We start from the raw sequence: 17250 nt of genomic DNA, 5'->3' as shown, positions 1-17250 counted from the left end.
AAAATTTATGGCATTTCTGAGCTCAAACCTCGCCTCAGTAAAACATCTCTCTATTTGAACTGATAGTGGTACAGAAATTCATTCTTCTGACAGCCTCGGTTATGCTTTTGTAAGCGGTAAATTCTACCCCAAAGAGATACCAAATCACAATGAAGACAGGCTTGCCTTGAAGAAAAAAAATCGTAATTCATGTTTTTTCAATAATTCAAATTCAAACCCATCAGCATGTGCACATTAAAACACTATAGATGTATATAAATTAAGGCTGCCTTGGCTGTCATTTTTGAATTTGTTTTTTAAAAAAGCAAAATGAAATAATAAAGTTTATCCTTTCCAATGTTCTACAACATTTTAAGGTAAAAAAAAAAAAAAGGTTTTGTAGCTAAAAATGTTCTCTTCCCTTTAACTTCACTGTATAATCATTTTCTTTTGTCTTTTCTTTAACCAAAATATTACTGCATTGTAGAGGTTCAAAAACAAATGCAATAGGCCCTGGACAGCCCTAGCCCTATGGTGCTGCCCTTTTTGCTGTTCCGTGAAGCTATGTACCCTTGACATGCCGTGAGGCATTGGGAATTTGGAAATTACACCATATACACAGTTAATGTATGGTATATTATAGCGATAACGGGTCACGGTTAACCTGCTACTGGTAAAATGACTGTTCCGGCACCTTTTGCAAACCAAGTGAACCAGACGGGGTAACTCAGCGATGACTCTGTGGTAACCAAGTGTGGAAATCAGGCCGACATTAGCAAAACCCAGAGTAAATCTGCCCTGAGGACGACATGTCGCCCATGTCCTATAATGTTGTCCAGCTGCTGGCCAGGGGTGAGAGCAGCTCGTGGGCGTGAGGGGACCATGGACGTGAGGGGACCGTGGACGTGAGCGGGCCACGTGCCCGTCCTTTGGGCTTGATCTCTGGGGCCCTCTCTGAGGGGGCAGGAGCCCTTTTGGCCTTGGGCCCTCTTGCCAAGAGCCGCAGGGCGGCCTCGCCGCGGAGCCCTGTTAGAAACGAAAGGCCATCCCCGGCACCGGGCGGGAGGCTGGGAAACGTTCAAATGTCTCCGCAACGCTGACCCCGGGCCCCGCGCGCCGCCCGGGCCGCGGCAGGGCCTGCTGGGGGTCCCTGCCCGCCGCGGCCCGAGCCCGGGGAGGCGGCGGCGCCGGCAGGGGGCGCCGCGGGGCGGAGGGCGGGCGGCTCCGCGCGCCGCCTCCCCGCGCCCGTTGCTCCGTGCGGGGCGGCAGTGGCGGCGGCGGCTCCGCGCAGCGCCGCGCGCCATGGAGGCGCAGGCACGGGGTGAGTCGCGCCGGGACGGGACGGGACGGGACGCGACGGGAGCGGGAGCGGGAGCGGTTCGGGAGCGGGAGCGGTTCGGGAGCGAGGCGACGCGCCGGGCGCTCTCCCTCGGCACCGGGCGCAGCCCGCGGTGCCCCGAGCGTTTAAAACTGGGTGGCTGAAGTATTCCTGCGGCTTTGCAAACGCAGCCGTCCTTAGGCGAGGCAAGCGGGTCGCTTATGTATTGCAGCTGCTAGGGCTGAATTTTGTTATTCTTTCATCGATCGCTGCCACTGCTTGCGCACCGGGTACCGGAGCCCCTCGGCTCTCCCTGGGTAAAATTAACTGAGTCGCCAGAGCGCGGAAGAAAGTTTTCCTGCCAGGTTTAGGTGGCTTTTGGGCCAGCACAAGGTGTTTGATCCACACAGGTCTCCCTCGCCCTTCAGCTCTCGCTTTTATTTTCTGGGGTCCGAGGACCCTCCGACTTGGCCGTGCGCGCGTGTAAGCCCAGACCGCCAAGCGAGCAGTAAAACTATTTATTTGACAAGGCAGCAGGCAGAAAAGTACTTCTTGGAAAGCAGGATGGTCAGAAAACACTCTGCCGTCTGTAAAATAACTAGAAGTAAGGAGGAGGCACATGCGGGTTGGGAACAGGTGCACGTGGTGAAGGACGGGGCCGCTTCTTGCTCTGTGGGATTGATGCAAACAGCGCCCGGGTCCAGTTGGCGAGATAACGGGCTGCGTTCATGTCAGGTGCTTCCTCCCCCGATCACTAAGGTGGATACTCCCCGTACGTGTTAAATACGGCTGTAGGGTGTATGGCTAATCTGTGTTTTGGTCAGCAACTATTTTACAGTGTCTCTACAGTGTTGTTACTGCCATAGGAAGGTTTTTTTGTTTAATACATTTCTCATCTGAGTGAGTGTCTGCTGGCTAAGGAGAATATTTTGTATTGTGTTAGTTCTATCTCATTAGGGTTTCTTAGCCCTTCTTTTTCCTCCATCCAGTACAGGAGCTTTTTCCTTCCTTTCCTTTCCTTTGTAATCCTAAACTTAATCTACGTAGTTGATGGGCAATTTTGGACTCTTCAAGGCTACCCTCGTTTCATAAGCGTTTTTTTTTCCTCCCCCTTTTTTCTCCTCTGTGTGTTTCGTCCCTGAAGTTCCTCAGAACAGTCTCCCATTTCTTAACAACAACAATAATCTTTTAAAGCACTAGCAGTGAAAGTTAAAAGCATTGTGGCATTTACATGTCAGGAAACTTCTGTTCCAAAATGTGCCCCTCTTCTTCTAGATTTAATTCAGTGCCTGTTACAGCCACTATGGAGCTTGCTGGCAAAAAGAATTGAACCTGAGGATTCAATTAAGTACATTAGGGAACTGGCCAGAAATCTGAATTTTTCAGCCCTACTATGTAATTTGCAGAACATAGTCATAAAAGGTTACTAACAAAACAGTAGCAATTTGCTTTGGGGAGAAAAAAAATCTATTGAATTCAAGTATCTGCTTAAGCAGCAGGAGAAATATATATACATTTTAATGAGTTTATGAATTGCTTCTAAGGAACCTTTAGATGCCCACAGAGAAATAAATTCTGAGTAGTTTGTTCCAGTGTGCTCTGCTCAGGGATTGCCTTCCCGTTGAAAAGAGAAGGTAAAAGCTCTAAATTTGAAAGCACTGTCAAGTTGCTCATTATTTAACACTTTGAAGAAAATCTTCAAAAGGACTTTCTGACATAATTATGTTTTTTGTGCCGTTTTATATTGTCCTGAAGGGATGCTATGCCTTAGTAGATCAAGTGCATGTTCAAGAAATACACCCATGCAAATATAAAATGCAGATTTCTTCAGAGCAGAAAAATAATTTTGTCAGCATCTTTACAGAGCAGCGTGAATCAGCTTTATAAATCTCTTTGTGACTGTAAAAAATAATAATAAAAAAAGTTGTTACGTGTAATTACTTGCCTCATGGTATTGCCTAGAGGCCATAGCTAACATGAGGAGTTCTTTTGTGCAAGGCGCTGTATTCATACATCTGCCCATGCCCAAAGATTGTGCAAGCTAAATGCTCTGGTATTTTAACCTGAAGCAGTACAGAGATTTCATGGGCTGAAATGGAATTATTATTATACTTAAGTATGTTCTTGTGGTGTTCAGTGCTAACTGGATGAGGCAGACTTCCAGATGGGAAAGAGTAGAAATTAATGTTCAAATCCTTTTGTAAGGAAATAACCGATGTTCCATGTTGACAAATTTACATGTGTAATAAACATCATAAATTGTACTTTACGTAAGTTGTAACCTTTAAGCCTCTTTTGTCTTTCATTACATTTTCCACTGAATTATCATATAGTGGATCCTCTGAACACACAGTTCAGCTGTACTTAGGCTAGGGGATAAAACATTTCTTAAGAACATACTTGTTTTCTTCCTGTGACTGTCAGTCACTTCTAAAATGAAATATTCTGGAAGCACTGTGTTTTTTGCCTGCAAGATGGGAAACTCCAGACTGTATTTTCCTCTCCTGTTGTTCACTTTGGGCCCAGGCACAGCTGAACTTTCTCCTGCATCAAGCTGTTACTGGCTTAAAACCATATCTGTGCCCTAGCTTTGAGAGCACTGTGGTTGTCTTCTGTTGGGCTTTCAGCTGAGAATCCCATGACTCAACCTAAGAGCTTCCTTCTTAATCCATTTCTCTCCTTTTGTGATACTTTCCCATTTTTTTCTCCTAGTTTCAGACATGATGAAACCTCTTTCTTTCCGTGTTGTATCCTGTCTTGTTTCTTCCTTGGATGAAGCTTTGATGGGCAGCTTTCAGCTCTTCATCCTTCTGCTCACCCAATATCCTTCCCGTTGCCTCGCGTTACATTTTTGGAGGAACCTTCTCAGATGATGAAACCTAATTTGACATATTTGAAGGGTGCACACAGCACTGGCTGCTGGTTCCTTTTGGTGCCAGAGGTGCATCTACATTCCCCAGCCTATCTTTAAAAGGAAAATGCCTGGGCTTTAGTGCTTTGAAGGCTTCAGGAACAACTCCGTTAACAAGTGGGTGCTTGTACCGCCTGCTCACTGCTTTTTGCCTAGCTATGGAAGAGAGCAGGAGAGAGATTTGCTGAGGGTCAGGAGGGTGTTGGGATAATTGAACTTGCCAATGATAGCTTCAGTATTTCACTGCATGCTGCGAGTCCCAGGTGCCATGTTAAGAAGGTCCCGTGAAGATGAGGTCAAGTGGAAATGGTAGGGCTTTAATTTATAATAGAATTCTTCAATATTGAACGGAAGTGCCCAGAGCTTGAGATAAAAAGGATGAATGGTAAAAGAACAATTATAGTAATGGAAAGAAAATGTATGCATGGAATAAGTTATCAGTAATATTACCAGTTTTTAAGCAAATAAGTGTCGAGAAGCAAATGCAGTCCTTTTATTTTACCCTTTTGAACCAGCTCTGCTTTCAGTTTTAAGACACTTGTCACAGGAAGAAATTCAGTTTGCCGAGGCTGAGGAAATGAGTGGTTTCATTGCTGCATAAGAAAGCTGAGACTGTAACGCTCTGAGATTTGGAGAACAGCTGTAATGAGACACGTCTTCTAAAAGCTGGGACCAATTTTCTAAGACATTGCAACTTTTCCAGGTTTCCAGTGATGACGATATACAGAACATGCAAAATGAAACAGAACAGCCCTCAATATATATATATATATATTAAATTCTTGCTCCCTTTTTTTTTCTCTCCTCACATATCATTATTTTCATTGGGCAGTTTATATAGGGTGCTGCTGTAAGGCAGCACAAATAGGCTCTCAGTCAGCGCTCTCAAATGCATTAGTGGAAAGATTAGGCTGCCCCTGCCCTTCCGATGGGGCTCGGTGCCGTTCGGGAATGTGTGGAGCTTGTGGCACAAGCTTAGCAGAAGACTGCAAAGTGACTGAAGTGTGTTCTACATGGCTGTATTTAGGAATTTAGGTTTTTAATAGCTTGTTTTAGGATAATCCAGGAATTTGGGTTTAGAAAGACTGTAGTCAGCCTTCAGTTTCAGGAGGTGTTTGAAGGCTAAATAAGATCAGAATCAGAAATACAGAATTACTAACCAGAAATACCTTGGGATAATAAGTACTAGGTCTGCGCAGGCTACTTTTATGGGATCCAAATAAAATCAGATAAAAATGCACAGTCACAATGCCTTTTTTCAAAAAAATAAAAAGTTGCCCATTCTTTTGTAGTCATTCTGCTGCTCTCTGGGCATTTTTACTGCCGCATTCTCTAAACATTCTCTGGAAAGAGTGAAAGAGGACTAAAAAAAAAATCTACATTCAAATGTCAGATACGACACTGAGTTTCTCTAAAACCTTGGGCATGGTTGTCGATTTGCTTTAGTCTCTAGGATAGAGGTAGTGCTGCTGAGACGTACTTGAGGTCCAAGGATCAAAGTGCAGGTTGCACTTTAATACTAAACCTTCTTATTCGCTGTCTCGCTTTGTCTTGTAATGTTAGTACTGGGGAGGTACTTTTGCAGGTATTATCGAAAAGTGCAGAACAAGTGCAAAGATTTGGACATCTGTGAAGTGACACTGTCTTGAGTACAATGTCTGCCATGGCAATGAAGGTCTCTTACTGGGTCTCTCATGCTCCCTGTCCTGCTGGTCCTATTTTACCTTTGCTGTGCTTATAGCAAGTGATGATGATGAAGGGTTTAGTTACAACATCTCAATGACACATCAGTAAAATTTATGAAGTTTTACAGAAATAAGAGAAGAACATGGTTATATGTGGGTATCCTGTGACTGGGTAGAATAACTCCTTTCACATAGTCTGTTGTCTAACTAATGGACAATTCTTGGGCAATTTTGTGTTTTAGTCACTAAACAAGGATCCAGAAAGCTCAGGTAAGCAGGCAGTGAATAGAAAGACCAAGAATAGCTGCAATGGCCACGAATAACCCATTTTTTTCCTGTTTTTATTTTCCATTCACACAGCCTTGTTTCGTCCTGGGCTCTGCTTTGATTTGTGGAACACCATCCCTCTTTCCCTGTGCAAGGAGGGTTCTGTAGCACCTGTGCCACGCTTGCAAGTTACTTCTAATAACTGCCAGTTAACTAACTTAGAAATTGTAAGTGTGAAGAGCAGGGTGAACAGTGCCCGTGGTGTGGCACTAAAAAGCTGTATGGAGTTACCTCTGTGATGGTTTGTAAGTGGTGAACGGCGGGAGCCGGGGCGCTCCTCGCCTGTTCCGCAAAAAGGCCGGTTCCTGTGTTCACCTGCTCAGAGAAGTTGCCTTGTCACCTGCGTGAACCTCAGGGAGTTCACACAGTTTGCAGCTGCCAGAAAGCTGCTGATAACCATCTTGAGGTTTTAAAATATCTTTGAGTAACTTCCTTGGAATAATCATATTCATTGTGCTTTGGGTGAATTTGGAAATAACTTGTCATGCTGATGTTGGCTCGGATATTTTAGGTGCTTATCTCATTCCTCTTTCTGTGTTTCGCATTTTAATTAAAATCTTCTTAACTCTGCTGGGTAGATCTCAGGCAAGGCACTCCAGGAAAAGCCTATAAATTTTTACAGAATGACTTGAGCAAATGTGTTTAACTGGAGTGTCTTCAAGGCTTCAGCTGTTCAACGCTCTTTCTGTACAGGGACGGGGATACTGCTTGCTAAATTTTCATTAAAAATTATCAGAGGTTATTAAAAAAAAATAAGGTTTTCCTTAAAGATGAGTAAAATGTATATAGAGTTATAGAATTAGAGGGGCAATTATTCTGGGAACAGAAGATTATATTCTGCTTGAAGTGTTTTAATAGGCAGATGGCAGCTATTAACTTATTGTGGGAGGAAGGAATCAAAGTCATAATCGGGGAGAATGATGTTTGCCATGCAATTAAACTATCTAACTAGCGTTACACACTATTATATTTACGTGGGAAGCCTAAAGAACCAGTGAAGCTAAGTGGCTTTGCAGGTAAATCCCACGGTTGTGTCACGGGTCAGACAATGGAGACGCTTTTGATAACAAAGAAAAGATGATGGTGAAGAAGGGGCAGTTGCTTGAGTAGCTAGGCTGATGGGGGGAGTTAAATAGCAGATGCCGTCAGGATATGGGAAGATGCTATAGGTATAGAGAAAAATGTCTCTTGCCTGTGTTTTAAATTGCTTCAAAATAATAAAAGCTAGAGAAGTACAGGAAGGATGTTCTAGATAACATGGACTTTACTGCTCTTTAAGCACAAGGAATAAAGACAACTATCTAATGATAACAGTTTGTAGCTTTTTTGGAGAGATTCAAAGGATTTAGAACTAGATCCAGAAAAAAGTCTGTCAGGCCCAAACCCTTACTGAAATACAGAGCGTGAATGTGTCCTGAAAGGCAAGCAGTTAGTACTGTAGTCATAGGTAAGTGCTGCAAAAGGGAATGAAGGACGGAGGAGGTTGTGGAGGCTAAGATTTTTAACAACGGGGTTGAGAAGGGGTGAAGGCATGAATGGAAGATATCATCAAATACAAACACTGGAATACGAGTTTCACATTCCAGAAATGTGTCCATTCTGCAGTAATGTCTGTGGAAAAGTCTTCTCAAATGAGGCAGCAGAGGGTGGGAGGTAGAGGTTCCCTTCTAGGAACCTCTTAAAGTAGCTCAGGAGAAGTTATGATAGACATGATATGGATTAGGACAGATGTTTGAGTGACATTCTTATTGCTGAATGTGATCTTGTGCAGTTTCAACCCTCTTTAGTTTAGGGATGATCTCCTCCGTTGATCATAAAGGAGGAAAATCGTGCCCTGTCGGTGGTGGCTGCTGCTTTGGCTGGTACTCGAGGGTAAATCAGGGCCATGAAAGATAGCATTGAGACTGCCCAGTGTGTCTGCAAGTGCCTGTCTCTGCATCCTGGTCCAGTTAACGCCTCTCATCCTGGACTATTTGTGCAAGTCATTCTGACTGGGGCAGCCTTATCCTCTGGAAACCCTTCCCAAGTGGAGAGGAGCTGAGGAGCCCGTTTATATGGGATTGGACAGATATGGATACCCAGAACCCTAAGCCCCAGATGTCTCCACCCACAATGTCACTAAGCCAACGCATTGCTTTGTAATAACATGGTACAAAACACTGAGTGGGCATCAATGCAAAATGAACAGTGCCAAGAACTCTGAAAGCCTTAACATTACAGGCAAAATAATAAATAAGTCATTTTGTGGTTCAAGGTGCTGCCTAAAAAAAGGAATGAAAAGACTAAGGAAACTTTGCACTGAGCAGGCGTGGATACACAGTGCTTTGCTGACTGGCAAGTATTTTCCGTAGCCTGTCCAGAAAACAAGAGTGTGGCACTAAGTTTATCGGATACCTCCCGTGGGAATGGCTGCCACACTGTGCAAGGCGGGGCGTTTGCAGCAGGCAAAGTGGCACTGACTTAAAGCTGCTTTTCAATATATTTCCTGCGTTTGGTTTAAGAAATAGAGTTATTTTAATAAAAGGCCTATGAAGGGGAATATATGGACTTCCTCGCTGGTAAATGGGTAGGTGTAAAATAATATAAAGTTAAATAAGCTCTATTTTTGTTGTTGTTGTTAGCTTATAAATGTTGTTAGCGGTTAGGTATATTGAAGATGCAGTTCCCTTTGGGAAGCCCGGCTGTGTGTTCTCACAGGGCCTTACACCAGCCTCCAGGAAGGCTCTGGGGACGCAGCTGGGCCCACGCTCCTCTGAGTGCGAATTACTGTTATTAGTGTGTTATTGTAAGGGTGATGCTGCCTGCGAGCCTTAGTCGTGGGTCATGGGCCCGTGGCGCCAGGCAGCGTGCAGAAAGCCAGTCCTGGTGCCTAAAGCTGCAATCTTTACCTCCCAGTGGGAAAGGCTGAGCAAATGTAGGGGGATATAATTTAGCCCTTCTCACTTCCTCATTCATAGGTCCGTATTTTCGTACAGATAATGGTGCTAAAAAGTTTAAGCTGTATAAATGCAATAAGAATTATGACTTTCAGCTGAGCAGAATAAAGAACCTCTCATGTGCCTCGTTTATAATTGCTCATTGTGCGTGTTTTCTAGTTAAGATTACCTGACCAGAAGTGAGAGAGCATCCTCAGGAGGCAAGGTGACACTTCTGCTGTGTGTGCTGAGACAGATGGGCTGCAGAAAAAGAAAGCAACTTACTGACTACAGCAAGATTTCGCTCATTTTTAAATTAGACTTCTAAAGATCTTGTTTGGAACTTATGGTTTTTCTGACCTAGAGGATATTGAGATTACTTGAAGCGTTTCTTTCTTAATTAAAAAAAAAACAAACACACACACAATTTTTCATGCTTCTTTCAGCACTGGTGCTTTATTGGAAGTTAGTTGAGGAGTTTTGTGAATGTAATTATGCTGCAGTTAGATTCTATCTAATGATTTTTCTTTTGCATCTGGGTTTAGAGAAAAACAATAAACTGATCCTTTCTTAGGAAGGAGGCTATTAAACCATGTCATGAAGTTTGTGTGACTTTGGTTCAGCAAAGCAGATGTGTGAGCTCAATTATACAATTGATGGGATCTCAGTCACATCTCCCAGCTGAGGATGAGACCGAAGATGCCTGTCTATTCTGAGATCAGAAAAATGTGCCTTTGTGTATTTTTAGTGTGTAAGCGTGGTTTTAAAAAATTTAACTGACAACTTCCACCTCTGACTGCCAGCATTTTCACGTCATAGCTCTTATCTTCCCAGCATTTCTTTTTCTCTACTCTGATTATGTATGCTTTATTCCCTAGTTTGTTTTATGCAGTCTGTTACAGTTTCTAGGGTACCTTATTTGTAGAGAACAAGTCTCTTTTGTGACTCAGTGTCATCCACTTTCCCGTTCCCCATTATACCATCGTGACTTCATCTTCTTTTTTCTTTTCTTCTGCCCTGCCTCAAGAAAGAAAAGATGTGATATAGCCCTTCCACTTGTGACATCTTTTTCTTATCCCTGACCTCAAGGAAAGTTGTGCAGAATGGCCATAGGAAGCACAGTAAGTGGCACAATACTGTCATTGCTTTCAGTATTGACGTAATGGAAAGAAGCATCTGCTGTCATTGAACTGCTACACTGCACAACAATTGCTCTGTGCGTTCATAGTTACAGCCTGGAAAGCAGTATTGCCCTTGTCTTCTCTGGGCCAGCCTGATTATTATTTCATATCAAGACAGTTATATGTGTTTGGATAAAATGCTTAAGATGCGCCTGCCAAGCATTGCTGGATGTTTCAGTGATTTTTGCTTGGAAGAAGAGATCCTAGGTCAAAGCTTAGTACTTTAATAAGTTTTGTTTGTTTGTTTGTTTGTTTATTTACTTATTGTGACTGCTCTTGTCACTTTTACCCAATTCACCCAAGTCCTTTATCTTTAGGAAAAAGATAGGCTCTGCTTTAAGGGTTGAGCAGTTTGGTCTCAACATAGATGGGATCAAAGGCAAAGGAAAATCTTCCTTCACGTAGTCTGTTCACTTTAAATAAGAGAATATTTTCCTTTTGAGTTCTCCCAAAATAAATACCAAGTGAAAAAAAATAGTTATGGAAAATCTTCCAACTTATATTAAATTTTACAATCAGTTTAGTTTTTATTGTATATGTTTCTGATCTGCTTCTACTCTCTTGTCTCTTCTCATCTCCCCCATCTCCCCTCATCTCTGTATTAAGACTGACACCGTAAAGAAGCTCAGACACTAATGCAGTGTCTGGACAGTTCCTTTGTTCTGCTTTCAGTTTCATCACTTAGACTGAATTGCAATTTAAGTTTTTTAACAAGTGTTTTCCAACACTTGTTGAGAAACGGTACTCCTACATACTGTGCTGTGCTGTTAGTGACCGTATAGTGACATGGCAAATGAAGTTGTAGCTTGTCATTGCTTATTGTGCTTCTCATGTGCTTCATGTTCTAATTGTGCTTCATGGTCTCCCACTGATATGAATACCAGGCAACAAGTTTGGTATGCTATTTTTAATTGGTCAGGAAACAGATATGCTGAAAAATGTGTGCGCAGATGATAAAGACAATAAGATCAAGAAAAGGACTTTTCTACTTAAGTGTTTTGTTAGAACACTAAGGATCATCATGTATGCGTTTCCCTGAAAGCACCTAAAATCTGATTTTCTTGCTTTCAATTTTTTGTTATCCCTGTGGTTAATTCAACAGACATCGCTGCCAGTAGTGTTTTCTTTTTTTACAAGATCACATAAAAGATTTAGTTTGGTGTGGAATACGCTCCAAAATAAGCCTGTGAGGAATATGGAGGAAAAATACATTTAAAAAAACTGATTAAATTGAGTGCATGCAGCTGATCTTTGGACACCTGAATGTGGAGTCTAAAAATCTCTCTCAGATTTTACTGTATATTCTTTGGTTAATTTAAGCTTTGTGGAAAGTTTAGAGTGACATAGTTATTTGTCATTACTTCATTGTGTAATTAAAAATTCCTAGTAGCAGGCATGGGTACAGCTCCGAGTTAAATCAGGTTTAGCAGCAAACTGTAAACCTTCTACTACCAGTCCCAGCCATGACCAGCATGAACTCTGGGTGAGAATGCCAAGATGCCCATAGAAAGTTGAGCATCCTGTAACTCCTCACACAGTTGCTGTGTTATCTTGTCATGTGGATCTTTTAAAGGATCGCATTAAATGTATTCCCCCATCCACCTCCTCCTTTTTCTGTGTATTTTTGCCTGTTTAATCTTTCTGAGTTGGATCCTTCTTTATGATTAGCAGTTCCTAATTTCTGGCAATCCTACACTTTCATCTTTCCTGTATGCTTTATCTAATCATATATGACAGCAGGTACCATGACCTCCTAAAAATGGTACAAACCAAGCAGCTTTTGCATTGATTTATATCCTACTATGTGCTTTCCTGTCCTTCATGGGAGCTTTTTGTTTGCTCTTGGAGTGACACAGGTTCAGACACTCACAAGTGTGTGACGTGGATGTAAACCAAGACCAAGGTCCGGGATGAGCCCTCACAGGGCTCTGCCTGGGGCTGGAAAACTGGCCCACCCCTCTCAATCAGCTGATCCAGGCAGCCCAGTCTCAGGCCGCCACAAGAGGGGCTGCCTGGATCAGCTGATTGAGAGGGGTGGGCCAGTTTTCCAGCCCCAGGCAGAGCCCTGTGAGGGCTCATCCCGGACCTTGGTCTTGGTTTCATCACGTCACCACAATCCTGTGTCTGAGTGGATGAGCTGTGTAGCTCAGCATGGCTGCCTAGCTGACAAGTCTGTACTCGTGCAGCTGCAGTCTCAACTTAGCAGTTGCGGGATGCTGACCTATATTGTGCTCCATTTTGCATGAAAATATGTCCTGATTACAACTGCTCTGCTTTTTGTTGCTGCCTTAGTGATGCTGTTGACTGCACAGAACTTGACTTTGCTTCAGCAGGATTAAGGCTCTGTAATGTTTTGGTCTGGCAAGTATCTCAAGTATCTTCCAGGTGTAGGATTACTATGAGTCTCAAAGCAATGAAATCAGTTAAGCTTAATACAAGTGTAAGAATACCAATATATTCTCTGATGTTTCATATAAGGATAAGCTCATCTAGCGTTCTGTCAGTTAAATCTTAATCTTTACCAGCCTGACTGTTTTCATTACATTTGTTGTGGGAGACCTCTAACTCTGAAATCCAACATTGGACTTTGTCATGATGAGAGAGGAAATAGGCACATATGTCTAAAAAGGCTTAAAAATATAAATATACATATATATTTGAAAACTGTCTGGACATGTGAGATGACTGGAGTGATGCCTCAGTGTAAAGACAGTGATGATTAGGGATTGAGGGATCAGACAAGAATTTTAAGTGCTTTGAAACTTGAATGAGAAGCAAGAGATAAGAATTGGGGCTGGCACCGATGGGACTTCAAAATCTTGTGCAAAGACTGTCATCTGTGTGGTTTTTTGGAATGGACTGTAGTTGCAAGCTTTTGAACTTGCCTCTTCATCTACTTCAGTGTCACTCAGTTGTCTTTGGTGGTCTGAGACTCTGTTAGTTTCCATATCTGTCCATCTCTTGCCCAGCAATTCTCGTATATCCAGCCAATCTCAAACTAGTGTTATCCCTTGAGTTCAGCTCTGCCTCCCATTTATCAACTGCCTCAAGATCTCCTCAGCTCATGTCTTTTGTAATTTCTGCTCTTAGATTATCCTTAAACTCTTTCAGCCATAACCCCCTTGCCGTAGATTATTTGCTGTGCTTCTCTGAACTGCCTTGTTCTGCTCCTACTCCATTCCTGAGAAAAGAGCCTGTTTCCAAGACCACAGGGAATAAGCTTAGCCCCTTTCCCAGAGCGCTGCTGCTAAACCCGAAACAAGTACAAAACAACGATTGTGTTTAGGAGCGGAGGAGCACTAATAAAAGTAATTTGAGACTATTCCTGCTGAACGGCACATACAAAATGTGTTTTTCTTTTGTTGACTTTTGAAATACGGGTTTTCCTGGCAACTGGGGGATGGTGACTAAGGTGTAGACTTCTTTTATTTGCTTTCACTTTTTGAAGACTTTGGTGCATATGCAACCAGTTCGCTTGCATGTGGTGCCAGGCAGGGGTTCAGCACCTGTGTTGCTGCTTTTTCTCTCCCCACTTGAGGGAGAGGGTAATTAAGACTGCTAAGCTCACCCTGTGGTGCTCTGCAGTGAGGCTGATGATAGGAATCGAATCAGCTCCACTCTGCTAAATAGCAGGAAATCCAGGACTGCTAGGGGCTTCAGGTGGGAGAAATGACAGAAACCTGGAGGGAGTTTGGCCTTCTTCTCCATGAGACATGCACAAAAACTATGAAACTTATGAAAACTCTGTACTGCTGAAACTTAACAAATGGCACACTTCTCATCTCAGTAGTAGAGTATGTGGCCTTGTGTGAACCTTCAAGAAGTTTCTGTTCTGCATTACACAACACACATGTCACAAATTGTCCAAAGTGGCTGATACCTTTTATCTAAAGAGATGAAATAAAGGGAAGACTATTGGGGTATCCTGGAGGAGAATTTTCTTTCACGCCAGAAGCAGGTTGAGAACCTCTGAAAACAAGTGCTGAAGGAGAGAGTGTTTTATCTGATGCTTTGTACTGTTTGTGTTGTTTATGGGCAATGAAGAATGAATGTTCTCTAATGACTGAGGCCATGGCAGTCATTCTCTTATGAACTAGGTGATAGGGAGATGCGATATATTTTGTTTCCTCTGAATATATTATGCCAACTGGGTGTTAAAAGCATTTATGTATGCGCTTAGCTGAGTTATCATACATTCTCATACTGATCTTGATAGTCAGATGAAGGAAGTAACAGAAAGTAAGAGGTGACACCTCACAGTTTTACATGAGGAACCAAGGTACGCTTCTCAAGACATTTGGACATGTTCAAACAGTAGGTATGGTGATTGCTTCCTCAAACTATGTTCATCTGTAAGGTTCTCAAACTGCTACAAACAGTATTTTTAAAAGAAAATTCGGCTGCGAAATATACTTGCTATACAGCTCAGTGTAGTATTGTCACTGTCCCATCAGTGATCCACATTAATTAACTTTCTTATTTTGAAAGGCAAAAATTATTTTCTTTTTTTCTATTAAAGTTGGGGAGGTTCCCATTCATGGATTAGTAGGAACCAAGGTGATTGCTTTCTTGGTGGGATTGCTGCTTTTGTATATTAGCTCATTTTGTACAGCATTTCTCATCTGACATGGGCAGTAGCTTTCCAGAACCAAAGAAACAGGATCCAAATGACCTTTAGCAGGAAAATATATATATGTATTTATTTATTTTAGTAAGTGAACATTAAATAGACCATTTATTTTTGGAGAATGTCAGTATCATGGGTGAAATGATTGATAATAGTTATCTTGACCTTTTTACTTCAAGGCCTGTTGGAAACACAGTCTTTGCATGAAGCAGATGAAGATGTGGTCACTGATGTCGACTTCACCAGTATGATTTCTGAAGAAGAGAAAGAAGAGTTAAAGACTGAGCTAGCTAAGGTAATGATTTTAAATCTCTGTAGCTGTTAATTCTTCTACTTTCTGAAAAGGGAGGTACTAATTATATGAAGTTCATATCATAAAAGCATGCTTTTTATTTTAATAAAGTTATTCTATGCTGGGTTTAGGTAAAATGATTTATTTCCTTAGATATTTTTGGAAGGTAAATCATCTTTTACTTGTGAATCATAAAGTTAAATATGCCATTTTAGTCAACAAATGCCAGTTGTTTTTATTTGTAAACTTTTAATTTATGAAGAATGAAATCTATTCTTCCTTTTGGATCAATAGAATTGTGCTGCTGTGGTGTGACTCCCGATCAAAAAGATTTTGTATGATGCTCAAAGGAAAAGCTATTGATGATATCAGAAGAGTGATGATGGCAAACACAATTTTGCTGTAATTTTGCTTATTTTAGCACTGATATATTTAGAAAGGGTTATGTTTTTGTTCTGTTTTCTTACAAGTGAAAAACTTCACAGCATGCCATAACTTTTCAGAATACCATGAAGAGGTTTAAAAAGTAATAATTAACAACAACAACTTGGGAGGAAAGAAGCCTGAATGAACTGTGTGGTCTTTTTAAGGAACTTGTTTCAATTGGGCCTGCAGTGCAAGAGTGGATTCAATTTTTTTTTGTTTTTAGTTCTGCTAAAGACTGGAAAAAAAGCAGTGAAGTTTCTAAGTAGGAAAGGATGAATAAGAATAATTAGATTTAATTATTTTAAAGATAAAAAGATTTAATTCTTTTAAATAAGAGAGAATAAAATGAAGATTTAATTATTTTAAGTAAGAGAGAAATAACAGAAGTCACAGTTGTATAAGGCAGGAGGATATTTAACTTGATTGAAATAAAGAATGGTTAAAACAATAGATTGGAAATGTCATATAACAAAAGTACAGTCAGTCACGTTGAATGGTAGGAAGTTGAAAAGTTTGGAACCATGAGCATATGCCCCCAAAATGTAAACTGTCTAGGGAAAAAGCATTCCCTCCTAAATCCATTCTTCCTCAGTGCTCTGTGAAGCATCTACTGCTGTGAAATAGACTCATGCAGAGAACGGTTCTTTTGCAGAGATTAATCCCTCTCCTTCCTATAACAAAATATTTAATGCTAAGTAATAATATTAAATACTATTAATGAGAGTCATATTCTTAATAACTTTCAAGTCATTCAACTTAAATGCTGGTTTACAATTTCCTATGAGACAAAAAAAAAAGGGATTTTTAAAATTTCATTTTAATGTTGTTATCAAGTCTGATTTTTCTGTTATGTCCCTTGTTCTTTCTTTGATGATTTTGTTACTTGGGTAATCAGCAAGAGGGAAGCTTGCTTTATGTATTCAGCTCATCACATAGCAGCTAAGCATATAGCAATAAGACTGGAATTGTCACATTTATCATTGGATTTTCCTCCCTGATCCACTGTTGTTTTCTGCACGCTTTTCTGGTGAAACGGACTTGAGAGTAATGGGAGGAGCTAATAAAAGAGATTGGAAAATCAGCCCTTTCCAAGGGAGCTGATCCATGAGTTTCTGGGCATCCTGTCTGCTTGCTGGTTCTTGTGGGACTTGAGTCTTCTCAATGGCTTGTGGTAGACATATTTAATTTATCTACCAAAAGCAATAAAAAACGAGAGATTGCCTTTCAAATATTATGATCTTAACTGATCTCTAAATTACCTCCCATATTGCTCACAGCAATTTATTGGTGTACAGCTTGCCCTTGGGCAACAAAACAAAGTTGATAATTATTCTTAGAAAGGTCTGGAAAATTTGAATAAGGAGCAAGCTAATTGTAGCCCAGTAGCTTGACACAAGGTCAGAAGCAGATTTTCTTTTCTTTTTTTTTATCCCTCAGTGGAGTGGGGTGGTACACTCTCCTGAGTCCAGGGCTGAGGTTTTCTGGCTATCCCAGGCACTGCCATCTGTTGTCCTTCCGTTCTCCCCATCAAAGTATTCATTTACTCCCTGTTGTCTTCCCCCTCCTGTAACCTTCACTAAAGTAGCTCT

At 41.5% G+C, this 17250-nt stretch overlaps 1 protein-coding gene across 1 annotated transcript in view; it reads left to right on the top strand.

Moving 5' to 3' along the window:
• The first annotated feature begins 1207 nt into the window (after window positions 1–1207).
• TPD52L1 (TPD52 like 1) overlaps window positions 1208–17250 on the top strand; it is a 41350-nt gene continuing 25307 nt past the window's right edge. Inside the window, exons 1-2 of the mRNA XM_088530328.1 lie at window positions 1208–1300; window positions 15123–15238. Coding sequence (XP_088386454.1) covers window positions 1282–1300; window positions 15123–15238 — 135 coding nt within the window. The 5' untranslated portion in view covers window positions 1208–1281. The remainder of the gene's footprint in view (window positions 1301–15122; window positions 15239–17250) is intronic.

The sequence above is a fragment of the Tinamus guttatus genome, unplaced genomic scaffold (genome assembly GCF_059628265.1).
Source record: "Tinamus guttatus ecotype Peru unplaced genomic scaffold, ASM5962826v1 Tinamus_guttatus_pri_ptg000366l, whole genome shotgun sequence".
NCBI lineage: Eukaryota > Metazoa > Chordata > Aves > Tinamiformes > Tinamidae > Tinamus > Tinamus guttatus.
The sequence above is the reverse complement of the archived record's forward strand: the minus strand, read 5'-3'. Positions and strand labels throughout refer to the sequence as shown.